Below are 20787 nucleotides of genomic sequence, written 5' to 3'. Positions count from 1 at the left end.
GGTGAAAATAAGTCCGAAATACATATTTAGGTCATTATTTTACTACACTTTGTCTATTTGCGTCTGTATTTCTCATAAATTCAACAAAAGTTGGCGTTCTAAATCAACACACTGCAGTGCGATAGCTGGCTGCACCACATAATAAAGGCCTTTATTATACGTCCGTAGTTATATTATGAAGACATTTACAGAGGGATTATATTATTCCTAGCCTGATATAACATTTTATTCCAAAAAACATGGCGAAATAAAAAATGTAAGGCTATTGACAGTATATCTTTACAGGATAACAAAAGTAGATTGCATACATCCCTCTGTAACTGAGACAAATCAGACATGATTATTCCATAAATAAACAACCAGACACATCACCCAACAAACAAACTGTTTTTTTTAAATGGCCCCAAACGTCGACTAACCTAACACCCACGTGCAGAACATCGCCTGCCCTGTACCATGACGGTAGTTGAACAAACTCGGGGTCAGGATTAGTTTCAAATTGACAAAGCCAAATCAATTCAATCAGAGTTATCACGGAGTCAAACCATAGACTGTAAAATGAGTCAAACAGGCTATTTGTGGCATTCATTCTGATAAATCAAGTAAAGTATCTAAATATTTATAATATATTATAACTAGTCATATTTTATTTTGGGTTGTGTTATCTGTGTGATAATTTTCGTTGCCCGTGGGTCGTTTTTTCGTTCTAGAAATGTATTGTTGCTGTGTGCCAGTTAAATGCTTTCTTTTTTTTTGCGTCATCAAAGGGCGACTATGTTTCAGTCGTAAACATCGAATGGGGAGTCGGAGCGGCATGGAAAAACAATCCAGAGATTACAACAATTTGTAAGATTCATACAGATCTCACAGAATTGTATTATACTTGTATGTTCCACTTATATAAAGCAGGCATAATCATCTTCAACCCGCTTATAGTTGAGCATATTGATCCTATATTTAGGTTTACTAGACATTTAAGACGCTCGCGAGATTCAGATGCCTGTTAAACAAGTCTAATTGAATGTAACATGTAGTTATGCAGGATTACAGTGTAATGGGGGAGATCATTTTGTAGTTTATTTAGAAACACCGTGGTGCTTTGGAGGCGTTCTTAAAAGATAAAGGTATTTGATCACTATTTTTTTTATAATCAACATTCTGCAATCTGCCATGTGATTTGCGTGTCAAGTAATGGTCTCGGATGCCGTCCGCAGATGGTTCTGTCGTTGGTGAACCTGTGCGCCCGGGAGGTAGTGAGCGACCACAGCTCTTCGCCGCATTGGTTAAGTTGTGTGCCGAGGGAGCTCTACCGAGCGCTGCTGGACGCCGCCTTCTCTCACCGCCGTCCTCTAGCCGTCGGCGAGCTCGTCCAGCGGTGGCCTGAGCGGACACTGACTGTGGGAGGCAGCAGACGGGCGGGTCAGTGCCCTCCGAACCGCCTCTGCGTTCAGGCTGTGCTGCTGGCTGTGGTCAGGGGACTGACGGACAAGAGGTATGGATGTTATCTCTAAATTACCCTTTTTCATTTGAATGACAAAATGTGCTGTAAAAGAGACGAGGTCAGTACAGTGCCATGCTATACATAGAAATGAATTTCATTTTCACAGCATGTCTCATGTGACATGTCTCTGACCTGACAGCATGGATAAATATAGGGAGAAATGTCGCTGATGCCCCCTTTAACCACACTGGCAGTAAACATGATAATAAAGCACATGTGGATGACAAATAAATATGGGTTATTGATTGGATGGTGTCTTTTATTGTCTATTTAAAAAAAAAAACGGTATACTATGTTGTTGTCGATTGGTAATGTGTCTGTGTGTATTAAAATACAATACACACAGACACAGTTTTTGTGTGTTAAAAAAAGTATTACTTTTTACTATTTACTTTTTTATTCAGGAAAAAGTGACAGTAAAGACATTTATAATATCCTAAAAAATATATATATATATTTTTTTTTTAATTGCTGTTATTTTGAACTTTTTACTTATCAAAAAATCTTGAAGAAAATGGGGAAACCGTGATACATTTTTTCAAGATTATTTGATGAATAGAAAGTTCAAAATAACAGCATTAGTTTTGATGCATTATCTTTTTCTATTTCAAATAAATGTTGTTATTTTGAACTTTCTATTCATCAAAGAACTGTTTTCAACATTGAATAATAAAACACTTTTTAGCAATGATTTCTGAAGGATAATGTGACGCTAAAGATTGGAGTAATGATGCTGAAAATTCAGCTTTACCATCACTAATATAGTTGTAATATTGTGAATATTGTTAAGAGTAAAAAGAAAAAGGAATGTCACCCTTTAGCCATTAAAATTTTATTTGAAAATATATGTATAGGCCTACGTGTGGGTGTATTGTATACAGAAATATATATGTATTCTCAAATAGATTTTACTTTCATTTTGTCGTCTTTGTCTCACTCTCTTTCTGTGTTGGTTATATCAAGCGTTTCATTTATTTATTTATTTTTACATTATTTACTAGCTCTCTACCTGCCTCCCTTACCAGGTGTTGCCTGCAGGTGCTGGATCTCAGTGGACTTCAGTGTGAGGATGGGAGAGTTGAAGACTCAATGGGTGGATGGTCCCTCACTGTTGCCCTCTGCTCAATGGTGCTACAAGCTCGGGCCGCTGCCTCCAGGGCTCAAAGGAGAGATGGTGAACGAGAGCGGAAAAGGGGTCTGGAAGCAGAGCGCGACCGGAGTGCTATCAAACGAGACCGGGGCACTGTAGGGTGCGGGAATAGTGGTGAAGGGAGTCAGGCAGGACACCAAGTGGAAGTAGTAGGGAAAATGGAGTGCAGAACTAACGAACGAACGTTACCAGAAGTTGAGTCAGTGAAGGGTGTCAGAAGGAGGATGGAGATCCAGAAGAGAAAGATTTCATCTGAGGTGAAATCGAACACTAACAGTAATAACGGTAGCTTATGTGACCAAGAATGGGACGAGGTAGCTGTGCTCCATGTCAGGGCTGACTTATTTATCAATTCCCGTTCCTGGGAGCGCGTCCGTGATGCGCTTAGTCAACTGGGACAATTGCAACTCCACTGCCGCTACCTTCGTGTGGAGGAACTCTCAGCATCCTCTATAGCTTCCTTATTGGGTCTGTTGCCTCAGCAGGATCTCCTCGGGGTGGACCTCCGCTACTCCAGCCTCGGGGTGTCTGGCCTGGCTATGCTACTTCCATTGTTAGCTCCCTTCCCTCGGCTTCACTCTCTCAGACTACATTACTGTAACTTGGACTTGCAACGCACACAGCCTGGCCAGCAGGGGGCACTACAGGACATGTCTAAAGGACTGGGTTCACTGAAGAAACTGCAGAGATTATGCCTGACTGCACTACGACTTCCAGGACACTTGCGCTTGCTGCTCAGGTACATACACATGTGGGTTTACACAGCTGTGTCTTACTACCCATACGCTCCTACTACACACACACTCTTTAATAGTTTTAGTCAGAGGGTCAATGGCAGCAATGCCCTTAAAAAAACAAAACATTTCAAAATGCAATTCATACATACTATGATGAATACACCTCTTCTATGATGAACATGTTTTTATTTCCTGAATTAACTTTTTTTTTTTTTTTGTAAAGCCAATGTCAAGGGGATGCAATTGTCATATATCAAAATATCATAATGAAAACACACACACACTCTTTCAAATATATATGTATGTACATACATTATATGTGAAACTGAAAGCGTTTCACATGTATTCAGGGTCAAAGAATCTTATTACTTTTTGCATTATATTTTTATAAGTCAATAATTAATTTGAAAGCCCTTTTTCAAAATGGTATTCAAAACCACATAAAAATAAGATGTTGATAAACTTGGCACATGTTTTCATTTTCTTTTTCTTGTTTGTAGCTCGCTTTCCCAGCCCCTGGAGGTACTGGAGCTGCCATACCTGTGCCTGACCTCCACTGATCTGGCCTACCTCTCCTGCAGTCAGCATGCTTCTTTCCTAAGAGAACTTGACCTGAGTGAGAACAGGCTTGATGAATCGTCCCTGCCCTCTCTGCGCCGTCTCTTAGGTCAAGCTGAAAGCTCCATGTCTCAGCTTTCACTTTGTGGATGTGGCCTCTCAGACACTCTCCTGGGAGCTCTTCTCCCCTCCCTGTCCTGCTGTCGGGCTTTACGTAGCTTAAGACTGGCCTTAAACCCGCTATCTAGGATGGGACTTCTTTCCCTGGCCCGTACAGCAGCAGGAATCCCTTCTCTTCGTCTGCTTCTATATATCCCAATCCACTAGAGGATTATGAGCCTGGTCTGCCTGCTCTCCCCTCCAGTGCTCAGCTGCTGGACTGGCCTCTACTAGAGGAGCCTGAGAGCAGGGACTTGACGCTGAGGTTGCTGGATGAGGTTATGAACTTGAGAGGACGCTCCCGGGACCTTCTTGTGACCTCTGACCTTCTGAACTATAGCCCAGACTTGACTGTGGACGGCTAGGCAGTGAATGTCTCAGAGCTTGCTCTCATAAGCATTTGACAATCAAAACTAAGCTTAAACTAGTTCTCTCAGCTTATGTTACTTTTAACCACTCATGAGGAATTGACTTCTGGTTTATAAGCTTCTTCATGAAAAGCCATCCTAGGCTTAGACATTTTCTTATATAAAAAAAACATAGCATTATATTGTATGCAGCATCTTAGATAAAAGGATTTTGATTTGTTTGTTTTGTTATGCATTACATATGGTTTTACTGCCTTATATCATGTTAATGGCCTGCACTGATGGAACAAACTAAGACACCTCTTTAAAATGTTTTTTTTTTTTACTGAACTTGTTGACTTCTTAATTTTCTCAATGTTGGATGAAAATGTTGAGGCTCAATATTGCCAGTCTAATTCAATATGTGACATGTCTCTAGAAGAGAATCAAGACCTAAAGGAAGGGATAGTTTACCCATGAATGAAAAACTAATTTCGTTCCAAACCTGTATGGGTTAATGGCTTGATTGACTATATACAGAACATTCAGATTTTAAAAAGAATTGTTTTTAGGTCAACTATTCTTTAATAGTCTCAAATAATATTCACAGACAATTACAGGGTTCCCACGATTTCTAGAAAACTTGAAATCTTGCAGTGTGGTTTTCCAGTCAAGGAAAATAATGAATAAATAATTATCCAGGGTGAAAAAAAAGAAATGATGATTTATTATTATTATTATTATTATTATTATTATATTATACACCTGAACCCAAAAAAGAGATTTTAACACAAAATTGCTAAAAATTGTACTAAAACGTTTTCATCAAATAATTCCCTTTTTTTGTGTGCTTTTAAAATAATTAAAGCCATTAAAAAATGTATGTTGTAGGGGTGACGATAAACTTAGCTCACAAGACGAGAAAATACACAATGTTAGGTTTACGAGAACGAGACGATATTTTAACTCTATTTTCAAGAAATCTTCAAAGATGAAATAGATTTATGACTGGAAAAATGTTTTATTATTCGAGTCACATTTAGTCACAAAATGCAAAACAATGAGGGTGCATTTTGAAATGATTTAATCATCTTGTTATGAATGTCACTTCAGTTCTACTTTCTGAGTATGAATTACCGGTACCATATGCAGTAAAAGACAGAATAACTGACCAGAACAAAAACAAGCACTTTAAAAGGTTTTGCCACAAACTCCGCTGATATCGCGAGACAGCTTTTCACCTCACGGTACAATATCGTGAAATCTCGCGGTACAAGATCTCATCACACCCCTAGTATATTGGTTAACTCAGTCAGTCACAACTACATTTAGGTTCTAATTATTTATTATGGATATGTGATTCCAGGAACAATGTTTTACATAGGGTTTAAATTCCAGGAAATGCTCAAGTTGCAAAAGCACTTCTACAATGAATGTCACAATATGCTATTTAGGATACTGGAACTGTTCTCACTTACTGCACGTTTTCAAGATGATAAAGGATTTGTTTCTATACATTGGAGAAACAAAGTTGACTAATACATTTAGATTTATTTTAATGTCATTAATGCATCATAGAGAGAATCAGGTATAGTAGCCTTTTAATGCTTTCATATTATGCATTTTGTAATAATCGGGTCCTATCTATAATACTCTACATAAGAGTGTTCCAGGAAGAAGTATCTGTGTGGTGAGGGGCGTTTGAAGTTCTGAAAATCCAGAGAAAAGGGGAAAGGAGATAATGTGACAAACGCCATTGGTAGAGAGAGGAACCGAGTGAAACCCATCAACTCAGGTCGATATGGCAATGGTGGCAGCAGACGTCCTGTTGGTTTATAACAAAGATGCTAAACAAAATCTTTGACACAGTACAGTACAGACTTCAAAATTGCAGAGTGAAAGAATAATTTCCATATTCCTTCTTTGAGGCTGCTTTTTGATAAATTTTTCACTTGAACTGAATATTAAAAACTAACTGCTTAACATCTTTTATTGCCACAGACATATTGGATATAGAGTTGTTATATATGCAACAAATGTATTCTGAAAGTCTACAATATATACTAACCTTGAGGCTCCCGTATCCTAGACATACTGTATGTCTCTCCCAGGCGCTGAATAGGCTTCAGTCTAATTAAAAACACAGAAATGTCTGATCATTGTAAAACCAACAACACTTCTTTTAAAGAGCATTTCTTGGTTTTGCAAACTATTTCAACACAGTATTTCAGTTGTTCAGTATTTTAATTGAGGATCTTTTTTTAAGTAGCTTGTTGGTTTTCTTTAGATATTTATTCATCTTAAAGGGGACCTATTATGCAAAATTCACTTTTGCATTGTTTTTTAACATAATTATGTGTCGACAGTGTATTTTACACAACCACCCTATAATGGTAAAAAGCCATCCACGCAAGTTGTTTTTCTCATGAATTAGAGACCGTCTCAAAATGCAAGTGCTGCTCACTGCAGAGCCAAATTATGTCCTCTCTGGATGTATTGGGTGGAGCTTGACCTAGTCCAGGTCTACCTCTGTGGACCTAATTGGCGGAGTTATATTTAGCGCGATAGGGTTATGGGTAGGGCTAGGGTGTGGTTGGACCATTTAGCTCCACCCATTATGTCCAGCAAGGGGGAGCTCCACCCATTGGCTCTGCAGTGAGCAGAATCTCTCAAAATGAGCCGTTCAAGACGTCATCCATTGTGACGTCACAGCGGAACGGGCCCAGCCCACGACTGGCGACGGAATCAGCTGTACACAGTCTGCCATGTTTATCTCCTCACTAGAGCATTTAACAGCAGCATTCAAGAAAGACATTTTTTCTTAATAAAGCTACTAAAGTAATTCAGTCAAAAACAGTGAGTGATTTTCTGTTTTTCATTTGTTGTTTGATTCACATTAACGGCATAGAGAACAGAAGGTACTGTATATTAGGCTGCTGCCACTTTTAAGGCCCCCTGAAATTGAAATTTTAGTTTTTTAGCTTTTTAGTTTGAATATTTTAGCCTTAAGGTAATGAATAAGCTGGTGTATTTTAAAACAATGAAAAATTCGCATTTAGGAGATATAAGCATTTAAAACTTACAGTCTCTCACTTACGCTAAAATGGATCACAGATTTTTATGACATCACCGCGGACTTCAGCTTCTCATCACATCTTCTGTCCAGTACAGTATATATATATGATTATTGGGGTTCTAACCCAGAACCTCTGACACGCGTGGAAAAAAATCCACCACTAGACCATTAAAGTACACAAGTACTTTTCGCGGATCTATGCATTTATTCATGTAAAAATTCTCAGCACTAACAAAACATATTAGTAGATCTCATTATATGACAAATTAAACCCAATGTAAAAATTATTGAAATTTGAATATTGAAATTGATTTCTGGACATTGTAATGTTATTTTTTTTTCCAGAAAAGTGTTACTGTACACATATATTGTACATATACTGTATCTGATTTAGCATTGTATAGAACCGATCTGTCACGTAAGAGAAACCATGATAGATGGTTAATCAAAAATTTATATTTACAGATATTTAGCTTTTTGTTGGCGGCACAAGCTGTAAAGGCTCCGCCCTCTTCTGGAGCAGCTCTACACACATGAAAACATGTTTTTGCGTCCTCCCAAAAAGAGGTTTTTACAGCGTGGTATAATAAATGATCTGTGGGGTAATTTGAGCTGAAACTTTACCAACGCATTCTGGGGACACCTGAGACTTATGTTACAGCTTGTAAAAAGGGGCATCATTTATTTTCTTTAATTCTAAAGAGACTATAGAAAAGGTTTGGATTTAACTGTAAGAGTTTTTCGATACATTTGTGGTACATTTTAAATGTAGATAAGCTGACTGAAAATATACATCAGACAAAACCAATTGATAGAGGGTGTCTCTGTATCAGTATGACATACCTATCCAAGTCTGAAGGCACAATAACAGTGTCCTTCCTGCCCTCTGGTGGAGGTGGCAGTGGTCGGGGCTGTTTGCTTCTTTGCATAGAGCAGAAATATATGAGCACCTCCACAGGAGTGCACATACTCTGTACTCCTTCACTCCGCAAAAATACAGACCCTTTGTGCACCTGTGAAGTACAACAGAAATGCACCTTTTGCTTTCCTCAAAAATAGATATACCAATGTGATATTTTCTCGTTACCCTGTACTTTCTGGTCCAGGTAAGCAGCCAGTGGCTGGCCATATCTCGAAGAATGCAGTGCTGGTTAGGCTGATGCTTTGTCAGAGAGTTCCAGGACTCTAATTCTGGACATAACCACAGTTCAGCCTCCTCCACACCCAACCTTTGCAATACACACAGAACTAAAGCCCTGCCAGAGATATAATGAAAGAATGGTTAATTCTCACAAATATCTTTTTTTTCTTCTTCATTTAGCATATTTTACAGGAGATTTCCAATGGCAATCGGGTGTCACTTATTTTTTCTGGAAACAGTTTTAGGTCACCCAAAAACCCAAACATGAAACTCCTGCTCAATAATTGGATGTTCTGCAGTTGATACATCCCTTTCACAAGCAATTAAAAAAAAAATATTAAAGTGGACCATGAAAAAAGTGCTGAAATTACCTATGCAATGGAATATAAAACTATATTGTATTTTGTATTGTGTTAAACATGCATTATTCCTTACTTAAGATCAACTTGTTTATCTGCCAACATGGCGAGTAGCTCCACAATGGTGTTAAAACTGTCAGGACTCAGATGTACCATCAAATTCAGCAGCTCACCGACAAAAAGCTGTTCCTCCCTTGACTGCAGAACACATATTCACATATTAATATATATTCTTATACTGAATACTAATCTGTAGTGTTTATGAAGAATTCATACATTTTACATGTATGTAAAATTAAAAATAAAATAATACTTTAGAAGTTGTTAGCAAAATGTATTTCAGTCATGTCTGTATGTATTTAATCTACTATCACAATTGTATTCACCATGGTTTTGTGAATGCAATTTTCCAGGCAAACCAGCAGTCCTTTGCTGAGAGATATTTTGTCCAACACCTCCTGCTGAATTAACATAAGTAATGCATTCACGATTTTATTCTTCTGAGCCATGCTGCAAGACATCATGAAGTCCAACAGAAGCATGCAGAATTCCTTGGGGCCTAAAGAAGTCGAAATACACTGCAAACACATGCACAAATTAATGCAGAATGATGCAGAAATTAACTAGAACAAGGAGACTGATATCGTTGTATATCTAATATCGGAGTTCTTTTGTGTCATCTTACACTCAGATCAGGGAACATCTTTTGAAACCACTGCTCATCCACAAACTGCAGGAGGAACTCTGGCATATAAGATGATGAGGGTGGAGGAGTCAAGGATGTGAGTTGTTTAGGTGGAGAGGGTGGGGCAAGGGGCGGTGAAGGTGGTGCAGACACGGAGGGTGGAGTCAGAGGAGGCGTAGGACACTTTATTGGTGGAAGGGTCTTTGGTGGCTGTGAAGAGTGAGCATAAGAGAACAAATTTAAAAAAAAAGCAAACAATTAAGTGGTCATATGACATCATTCCATACCTTTCTTAAAGTTACCATTGAATGGCAAAATATAGTATTTTCAATTGGAATACACACAATTAGAAGTTTCAAATTGCGAGTTTTTCTTCTGTGTGAGTTTTGCTTCAATAGCTATGCTAATGACAATGGACAATGTCTCAATTGCCTGCAAAAGTTTGCTGATGTAACTGCACTTTTATGCAAAACAGTCAGTGGCAGTAAACACTACACACAGTCAATCAATATATGAGTTTTGTTATTGAACTCAAGAATGCATGTGACTAGAATTAATATAAAAAAACACAAAAACATCCTAACAGGGTATATGAGTTTCTCTGTTGCTGTTGTGGGTGGAAGAGGACTCTTCTGTGTAGATGGAGTCTCTGTGATGGGCGAGGGTGGTACAGGGGTGAGTGAAGGTGGTGCAAGGGGCGGTGAAAGTGGTGCAGACACAGAGGGGAGAGTCAGAGGGGGTGTAGGACACTGTATTGGTGGAAGGGGCTTTGGTGGCTGTGAAGAGTGAGTATGCGAGAGCAAAAAAAAAAAAAAAGAGCAAATGATTAAGTGGTCATGTGACATCATTCCATAACTTTCATAAAGTGTGGTTACATTTGTTAAATTTTGCCGCCAAAATCCAGCCATTTCAATTGGAATCCACACAATTGGATGTTTCAAATGAGCGTGAAAAAATTCCCCATGCAGATTTCGCTCATGTTTAAGTTGGTCACACAAATTCGCCATGCTCACCAACAGAAAGTTCTGTGTGAGTTTCACTTCATACATCGTTATATTACTGACAATGTACAATGTCTTATTTGCCTGCAAACTTTTGCTGATATAACCACACATTTAGACAAGAAGTTAGCAGCAGTAAACTCAACACACAATCACTATATGAGTTTTGTTATTTTACACATGGATGCATGTGACTAGAATGAATAAAAAAAATCAAATAAAAAAATAAATAAAAACATCCTAACAGGGCATATTTTTTCTCTAAGTTTCTTTGCTGCTGGTCTGGGTGGAAGAGGGGTCTTCTTTGTAGATGGAGTCTCTATGATGGCTGTAAGATGTATGTCAGCATCTTCCCTCCCCTTCTTCTCCTCCTCTTCAGTACACAAGAGTGGCACTTCATCAAGTTCGATCTGCTCGTGGCAAGCAAAAAACAACAAACAACAATTATTCCACTGTTATTCAATTATACACTGTGCATTCACACAAAGCCAGAATTTTAAGTTGTTCAAAACCTGATAAATACATTCTTAAGGTTCATACAAATCATTTCCTTTTTCTATGGAAGTGGTTTTTGATTATTTTTGTGGGAAAATATTGACTGAAAAGACAGTAAAATGAATGGTGTTTATGAACGTACTCTTATTTTGGGGGGTGGCCTGTAAATTAGACGCATGTAATTATTGAAAGCCTCTTGTTTGGTTTGCATGGTGGCTGGTTTCCTCCTTCTGCACTCAACCTCTCCTTTTAGCAGGGATTCCAGATCTTTATGTCTTGCCATGAGTGCCCCAAAGTCCTTTAAGACAAACATATGGATGAGCTCTGACACAAACACATTCTTACATATATTTGTTACTTACTGAATCTTTTTTCCTGTCGAGCGTTTCAGAACCATCCTTTTTAGCAACATGGCAACTCTCTGTCCTAGAGATAGGTGTTAAAAGCAAATAGTGAGCTTACTGATATGCATTTACGCATGTGTTTTCATTTGAGTAGAAAGTTACCTGCATTTTTGGCTCATGATTGGGGTCCAGGATTTGGGTAATTCAGAGTCTGGATCACATTTCTTAGTGGGTGATAAAGTGAATACATTAAAAATTAATAATTCATTTTGTTTGAACAGACTATACCTCCTCTGTTCTAGATTAAACCTTACTCTAGACTAGAGTAAATCTAGAGTAAAGTATTTTCACTCAACCATTATTTTGTACTGTTTTTAACATCATGTTTGTAGAGACATCAACCTCCGGCTTCACAGACAAGGCTTAAAGAGTTAGTCCACCCAAAAATGAAAATTCTGTCAGTAATTACCAATTACACACCCTCATGTTGTTCCAACCCCGTAAGACTTTCGTTCATCTTCGGAACACAAATTAAGATATTTTTGATGAAATGTGAGAACTGTCTCACTCCTTCATAGGCTGCTAGGTAATTGCATCTGCCGGCCCAGAAAAGTTAGTAATGACATTGTTAAAATAGTCCAAGCGACTACAGTGGCTCAACCTTAAGTTTAACAAGCGACGAGAATACTTTTTGTAAAAAAAAAAAAAAAAAAAAAAAAAAAAAAACTTCAACTATTCTTAAATATTCAACTATTCATTTTCTTCCGTGTGGGCCTCTGAGTGAGTTCACGAGAGCGCCACAACGCATGCGCGAGACCCGAGAAGATGACGCTCATGATCATTTGATGGGAAAGTGTGAAAGGTAAGCCATTCATTTTGCAGCATTGGCAAGGCACTTTTACGTTTTCTCGTTGGCTTCTCACGATTCGGACATCCAGGAAATGCACACTTTAGAACCATTTACTACATCGAGACCCATCTGCATCATCTTCTCAGTTCTCGCGCAAGCGTCGAGGCCCACACGGAAAGAAAATAAATAGTTGAATAAAGTAGTTTTTTTGTGTGTTTTTTTGTTAAGCTATGCATGTTTAAAATGCATGTTTGAGCTGTGTTAACAGAAAGCAATTTGCACTGACATATCTTAAAATATGTCAGTGCCATTGTTTTGTCTCAAGATGCACACCAGTAGTGTTTTTTCTAAGGCACGTTTATAAAAGCTACTTAAATGTCCTAACTGAACAAGGCCTACTAAACCCTGTCTGTGAAACCAGGCCCAAGAGTCTGACAACTCTTCAAGAAGGTTTGACAAAAAAAGATGCTGTTTGATAGTTTAAGCTGTACTTGTGTCCTGCAGTCGGGAGGAAGTAGCTGTGTGTGTGGGATTCTGTAGAGGTCTCCCGTGATGCCTAATAGCAGGTCTCCTCCCTCACAGTACGCCAAACACTCTGGCTCTGCGTTCACCTCAAGAATTCTGAAATAAACACCACAAAAGCACAGATGCAGAGATAATCAAAGTTTGAATTTTTATTTAACATAATACATACAACTAAAAACAAAAAGTAGCATCTGTCCTGACCTAAGAAGGCGATTTTCCATATCCCAGATTCGTACAGTCCCATCCTGACTGCTTGAAGCAAACACGCTGAGCTGATAGCATGCACAGAGCCCTGAGGAAATTAAAATTAAATAAAAATAAAAATATCTATGCATTAAAATTAGCATAGATAAAAAAGCTCTAAAAACTTTTGGAAAACTGGTCTATCGGTTGTATTTTCTCAATTTTGTTTGAGTGACAATTAATTAATATCTCTACATGGTTCTTCGTGGTTCTCAAACAGGGGGCCAGGACCCACTAGGGGGGCTAAGCACACTTCCAATGGGGCTGTAAAATGGCTTAAAATTATTTAAAATAAGGCAAAACAATCTTAAAAAAAACGTCATGTTAATGTTCAAATTTTTTTTTCTTATTTTTAAAAAGATAAAAAATTCCCATAATTACAAACCACTAAAACGACATGTATATTCATTGGTTATAAAAAGTGCGAACTCTGAAGTACATTGAGTTCTTAAAACCTGGATTTCTGTAAATTAATTAATTAAATTATTTGAAATTATTTTAATATATTACCCCTCCTAGTTTCTGTAAATAAAAAGGAGTATGAAAGCAAGCTGTGCTGTCATTACAGCAGAAATATCTTAGTATTCAGATATTTTCTTTGACAGTGGAAAGCCTTCGAATCAAAAAGTTAGAGAACCACTACTCTACACGGTCTAAATGTGATCTGAGGGTTGATCTAATTCGCTTGAAGCATGGCACCTTGTAAAAAAAAAAAGTTTTACCGTCTCTAACCAGTGATTTTGTTGTGGTGCTCTTCATTTGGTTGCTGGTCAGATCGGCTTTGGTTCTCTAAACTGTACTGCACCAGGCTATAAGTGTCGTTCTCTGGATCTTGTAAAGCAAGGGTGAGTTGAGTTCCCATCAGTGCCAACAAAATAGGAGGCAGATCACACAACATGCTGAAATGGAGACTCAAACACTGCTGAGCACATGGGAACACACGCCAGACCAGCAGAGCTTTATCTTCACCTACAATAGAAAGCCATCAAGATTATTAGCAGTCAATCAGTGAATGCTAACAATCAGTGTGGTGATGTAGTCGGGTGTGTGAAGTGTGTGTGCACCTGCAGTCAGTAGGTAGCCACTGTTGGGGTGTGCCTGCATGCTGATGATGTTTTGGTTGTTGTGAGCAGAAGTTCTGAACTGGACTTTGCCTGAAAGCATGTTGAGCACAGACACACAACCACCACAGTGGCCCAGTATAACCAGAAACCTATGACACACACACACACAGACACAGACACAGACACACACACACACACACACACACACACACACACACACACACACACACACACACACACACACACACACACACACACACACACACACACACACACACACACACACACACACACACACACACACACACACACACACACACACACACACACACACACACACACACACTAAGTAAGAGACAGTAAAATGCAGCCACTACAACAAACTTTTAAAAATGACAACACACATAATGCTTATCTTATTTCAGGCATCTCATTATCATTATGACATACCTTATTACAATTATCAGTATCAGACTCAAGTCACAAAATCTTAAGAGACAATTTAGATGCTTCAGGACATGCAAGCAAATACTACTAACCACAATAAAAAAACATAGATTATACGTTCTTGCACTGATATAACTATAGGTTGTATTTTGGTGACGTCTGACACTTGTCGAAATTTGACTTTTCCTTGATTTTACTCTTCCTTGAATTGAATTGATCTTGCTATATATAACATTTACATCATAACTGTAATGAAAGCTTAATTAATAGCCTAAGAAATAAACACTATTGAGAATAAGAACTTCTCTTATGTCTCTTATGTCCAAACCCTGATTTTTCTTCTTTCTTTTTTTCAATCAAGGCTGGTGAAATTGGACACATAATTTTCCCCCCTCTTATGCAAGCTAGACAGGGACCTGCATTGTTTTGTTAGCAACATAGGCTTAAATAAAGATTCAAATATTAGTATTTATTTGATAATTATGAATTATTATATGCAACATCTATGGATATTAAGTAATCTTTTAACTTTTTATTTAAGATTTACCTCAGATTTCTGTCATTTTCTATACCATTGCTTTTCCTGCTGGCGGTTGTGAATTGAGTTCTGCTACGCCCCTAAATGTGACATCATCAACTTAGGAACCACAAAATATTAACTGTTTACATCCCAAAAGGCAAACTGCTTATTTCCAAAAGACAAATTTAGTGATGATTTTTAAAAACCATTTATGGAAGTTCATGTGTATATACTGTAGTACAAGGGATCAAGCTTAACAGGCCCATTTTACACATATTCAACGTATTGCTGATAACAGCCTGAATCAACAAATACCTGCTGCACACATACATATACTCTACCACAATACGAACCTGTTTTTTGCATCAGGTAGAAGTTTATACTTTTTTGGCTTCTGTGCTCTCTGCCTCTGTAAGGATATCCATTCTTCCTGTCCACTTTGTGTATCTGTAACATCAGTGTATAACACCATGCAGCACACCATGCCTATGATTGCCTCCACCTTCCCACCTGACCAATCCCAATGCTCAATCCCATGCCACTCATCCAGTATTGTTACTGGACTGGTCAAAGTACTAGCAATAGATACCACCCCGTCCTCAGTCAGGACCAATAGGCGCTCCTTAGGCACACAGTAATCCGCACACCTTACTCTTCCATTGGCATGGAACCTAGTGAGCACTGCACCGGTCTCTGCCGCAACAACTGTGACATCGCTGTTTCCATGGATACAAACTACACATGCTTGGAAGGAAGGGAGGCTAGGTGGGGTCAAGATTTGACGGATAGGACCTCCCAGGAATGTATCCAGTCTGCAGTGTAGATTGTAAAGGCAGTTGAAGGTCCAGAAGTCCACACTGTTGGTGGAGTATGAGAAGAAGGTGCCAGCACTGTCTGGGCCTCCCATGAGAAGAGGAGGTGAGCACCCGTTAGGAATAGATACCGTCTGGACCTGGTCTCCAACTTCAGGCCTCCAGCATCTCAAAGTGCCATCAAGAGAAGATGAAAACAACAGGCCAGAGACAGGACACAGAACTAGGGAAGTGACTAGAGCTGGAAAAAGGACACAAAACACCTACTCATGAAGGAAGTAGTCTATTCTCAGTGAAGACGTCATCCAAAATGGTCAGTTAACTGACAACGGTCTAAAGTGCTGCTAATTTACCAGTTAACAAAAATTTGTAAAAAAAAAGAATAAAAATAAGTTGGTTTGCTAATATTATTTAATGTTATAAAACGTTATTTCTCAATAGGTTTTTTTCTTGGTTATACGAACGTTAAAGGAACTGTGGCGAGCAGGACGAGGCCGAGGGCCGTGAGAGAACGGCGCAAAGCCGGTTGCGTGATTACTGATGAGTCTGCTTGATACAGGAACATTCCTTTTTATTATTTTGCAGACATTATAGGAATTTTACTTTAGAATGTTCTAAATCATTCTGAAACAAACACTTAAAAAACATTAACCAAACATCCAACTAAAATGTTTCAGCAATAAAAGTTCCATGAACAGAGTATAGATGTTTTTGTGCAAACATTTTGAGACCAGATAACTATGAATGAACATTCTTTTAACGTTAATGGAAAAGTGTTTGTTCATAACTTTGAGAGAACCTTGCCAGAACATTCTGAACATGTTCAGAGATGTTTTAGCTGGTTTGACATTAAATGCAATTTCAAATATCACTCATATTTTGAAACTTTTTCTGACCTGTATGTCCCACAAAGGCTATCTGAAGCTCCCAGTCTAGTCCCCACACTCGGATTGTCATATCTGATGCAGTAACTACAATTTCCCTGAGGGGACAGTAGGCCATCCCTGTGATTTCCCTGAAAAAAAGAGAGTGATTTAATAGGACTAAAGTTAAGTTTTTACATAGACATCGGTTTCATTTAACCCATTTTATCACAAATGTTTTCCAGCTAAGTGAATGCATGTATTTTACTCCTTGGACAGTCCAATGGTAACAAACTGCAATGCATGCACATTTTATTTCTGTTCAAATGAGTTGTAAAAACATGGCCCGAACAAGTGAATCAATCAAACTCTGGTCATTTGACTGGCATAAAAAAGTCATGTGAATTCAGAGCAGTCTGCACTTTAATTTATTGTTTACAATACAGCAACAACTCTTTTCAAAACCCCTCACACTCAAATGTAAATTGTAATCGTTTATTTTATTTTAGATGTTAGTAGTGGGATTATTCATGTTTCCACAGAAAATGTGAGAGGAAAAGAGAGATTTTTGTTGTTGTTGGGATTTTATATATTCCATAGCGTGAACTGATATCAAACAGACCTTAAAGGTTCACCCAGAAAATTCTGTCATCGTTTACTCACCCTCAAGTTGTTCCAAACCTGTATGAGTATCTTTATTCTGAACACAAAGGAAGATTGGATTATGTCGGTAACCACAGTTGGCGGTAGCTTTATTTTTTTTAATTATTTTTTAATTATTATTGGTTTATTACAGGGGACAGTGCAATTTCATTAAACACATGAACAAAAATGGTTAAAAAAAGCCAGAATTAGCCAAAAAGATATTTTTCATCTGTAGTCCCCTGGCCAAGATGTTAAAGAAGCATTAAAATACAAACATAAAAATACATTTACAAGTCTATTACAAATCAATAACTACAATATAAATGACACTATAAAATAACTTAAGGACGCAATACCTGTTACAATATTTAAATACACACAACAACAAAAAGGCGACGGTATACAATAAAGCGCAACAGGCTCGGCTTTTAATGTTGGCAGACATACGTGTTGATGAGCCAAATTTTTTTTTTTTTTGTAAAGGTCTTGTAAGTGGTGAGCTGTTTAATCTCCTCAGGTATTGAGCTCCATTCAGTGGCGCCCCTCACCGACCAGGCCGAGCGACTGAAAGCGCTCCTGCACAGAGGGATGACACAGGGACGCCTCGAGTGACGCGCCCAGAGCCGTTTCTTTGGCTGATGAGCTCTACCAGAGGAGCTGGGGCCAAATCATGTGTTACTTTGTATATGAGACTACACATTTATGAAGACTGTCCCATTTTAAAAGACTGTGCTTTTTTAAAACTGCACAGTGATGATAGTGCCTTGTTTTTTTGTCCATGACTTTAATGGCTTGTTTATATAATGTTTCCAAAGGTCTTTTTGCGCTCTGACTTGCCTGAGACCAACTTGTTAGGCAGTAATTGAAGTGGCTAAAAATCATGGAATGTACAAAAATTATTGCAGCTTCAGTTGACATTTCATTTCGAATTGAACGGAAACTTTATTTTTGTACATAATTTTTCAATCTGGGCTTTAAAAGAGAGGTTACTAACCCAATATATTTGTATTGATTTACAATTTGTAGTTTTTCTCCAGCAACTATTATGTCATGATTAGGTGAGGCTCTATTGGTTTTACTGAAAAACATACCTACAGTTTTCGAGATAAAACTGCTATTGCTAAATCTGCTAAAAACTGCTAAAGCTATTGACTTCCATATTATTATTTTTTCGCAGTATGGAACTCAATGACTACCGTCAACTGTTTGGTTACCAACATTTATAATATCATCTTCTGTTTTCAGCAGAAGAAAGAAATTCACACAGGTTTGGAACAGGTTGGTGAACGGTCCCTTTAATAGCTGCAAATGACTGAATTAATTACTACAAAAAAATTAAAACAAACCTTAAATGGAGGTTCTTCTTGTGCTCCATAATGCATCCCTTTGTAAGGTCCAGCACAACCACAGCCCGTCCGTATGCAGCCAGTGCTCTGCGGCCCTGCGGAGTCCTGCTAGGCACCAGTGCTAGATGTGTGAAAACAACATGTCTTCCCAAACCCTCCACCACCCGTTTGCGACATATCAAGTGTGTAAGGCACCACACACATACATTTCCCATTCCGGCTGTGACGAGCTCATTAGAGTACTCCAAAATCTGTGACAGACAAATGTCCCATTAATTCACATTCAGTACAAGTTCCACATTCTAAAACAATGTCCTAACCTAATGTCAACACCAGTGGTTCTCAACCTTTTTGCCTTTTTGAATTGCCCCCCACTGTCAACAACAATATTCAAAGCCCCCCAACCCTTTTTTAATGTAGAATTTAAATAATATTTAAATTAAATAATTATAGATAAAATTAAACCAGAAGATTGGGCATGAATTGATGATCTTTTTTTTATGTTCAATGTTTTTTTAGCTATTTTAAAGTTTGTTTTTCTAAAAAAAAAAATTAGAGTGGGACTTTATTTTGTCATCTGGAATTGATTGTATCATTTTTTATTAAGAATTATGAGGGAACAAGAGTTTTAAAAAAATGTGCATGGATAAATCATTTATAATAAATACTTTATTACTTATATTCTGGTTCAGAACCACTGGTCTACACCATCAACATTTCATTCCATTAAGAAAACGTTATTCCAGGTTTAATTGTATCAAAAGTGGTCTGAAAAGTTTTCTTTAAAGCCACACCTTGCACACTCTCACATCCATGGGTTCCACAGCATGAACCAGAGGATTCAGTTCTGCATCTAGTACGGTGAGAATGGCCCCAGGTCCCCAGCCAACCAGTCTGCCTGGTAGATGTGTGGAGGTGAGTCCAGCATAGTGGATGGTGTGGGATCGGCAAAAAGATGGATCTCTAAGATGGCCATCAGGATAATAGAACTGCACATTACCACTACTGTGGAGACTAGTGAAGCCTGCGGCACCCTGACCACACGTCATGTGACAAACGGGGTCTTTACAGGAGAGGTGAAGGACATGACGAAGCCCGTGGGTGAGGACATTCCCATGATTCATCTGAACAGAGGCAGGATAAAGAATGTTTAATAGAGAGGAGCAAAAGCAAGATGATGGAGTAAGTTAGGTCCACGGAGAAAGTGGGAATGAAAAGTGTGGCCAGTGATTTGTTCATAGGGAAAATATGATATAAGTTAGCTTAGACATAAAATAGGTCACGTGACAATCAAGTGATTTAAGGTAAAGCAGAGAAAATGTATGTAAAAGGACTTTGGTTAAAGCAAACTCAAGACATTCCCTTACTTTATCCATGCTCTCCATATCTTCTCGTCCAGGATATTAACTTTTTAGACACTCTACTGCCGAGTTCTCCGTCTTTTCTTTAACCATATCTTCACCATTTCAATTCACTGGGATGATTTAAAAACACGTCGGCAACGTTAACGTTACGTTACCTCGGATTAATTTATCTCGGAGTTATATAAAATAATTCGACTTGTATAAAGCGCTATAGTTTACGTTACTACTCAAAGAACAAAAAGCCACGTTTTATTTGTTCGTAACCGTTATATATTTTGTAACTTATGTGGTATTTTGTTATTAAAAATCTTTTTACTCAACTTCCCTTTGAAGCCGGAGCTACTTAACTCGGTCGCCGTCTGAGCCGTTGGGCAACACAGTAACCATGGAGAAAACGACAGACAGACCTGACAACAAATACTTGTCCACTCGTGCACTGTTCCTCATCAAGAGACAGGAGGCTACAGGTGTTCAAGTTTTTCCTTCCCTTTTATCAAAATCAAACTTTACCCAGCAAAAATAGAGGTCAAAAATAATTATTTCAAATTGAGGATT

The 20787-nt window shown here is 38.2% G+C and overlaps 2 protein-coding genes across 3 annotated transcripts; one reads left to right on the top strand and one right to left on the bottom strand.

Moving 5' to 3' along the window:
- Positions 1-772: 772 nt before the first annotated feature.
- Positions 773-5193, top strand: LOC306988325 (leucine-rich repeat-containing protein 14). The gene is given in 6 exon segments (XM_079593248.1): positions 773-846; positions 1035-1124; positions 1215-1492; positions 2527-3390; positions 3889-4255; positions 4258-5193. Coding segments are annotated over 4 exon segments (1722 nt in total). The 5' UTR covers positions 773-846; positions 1035-1124; the 3' UTR covers positions 4471-5193.
- Positions 5193-20592, bottom strand: wdr97 (WD repeat domain 97). Of its 2 annotated transcripts, none has more exons than XM_079593080.1 (20): positions 20236-20592; positions 19663-19992; positions 18869-19119; positions 16911-17029; positions 15556-16255; positions 14236-14384; positions 13904-14140; positions 13130-13220; positions 12895-13024; positions 11716-11777; positions 11572-11635; positions 11352-11507; positions 10960-11124; positions 9714-9923; positions 9415-9606; positions 9105-9226; positions 8616-8784; positions 8372-8541; positions 6521-6582; positions 5193-6277 (listed from the first exon to the last, which is right to left on the bottom strand). In XM_079593080.1, the coding sequence occupies exons 1-20, from the start codon at positions 20251-20253 to the stop codon at positions 6093-6095; spliced, it is 3582 nt and encodes a 1193-aa protein (XP_079449206.1). In that variant the 5' UTR covers positions 20254-20592; the 3' UTR covers positions 5193-6092. The 2 variants fall into 2 exon arrangements, with proteins under 2 accessions (XP_079449206.1, XP_079449207.1); XM_079593081.1 differs by having other exon boundaries at positions 19678-19992.
- Between the last annotated feature and the right edge of the window lie 195 nt (positions 20593-20787).

The sequence above is a fragment of the Phoxinus phoxinus genome (genome assembly GCF_949152265.1).
Source record: "Phoxinus phoxinus genome assembly, chromosome: 2".
Classification (NCBI taxonomy): Eukaryota; Metazoa; Chordata; class Actinopteri; order Cypriniformes; family Leuciscidae; genus Phoxinus; species Phoxinus phoxinus.
This window is presented reverse-complemented; position numbering and strand designations above follow the sequence as displayed.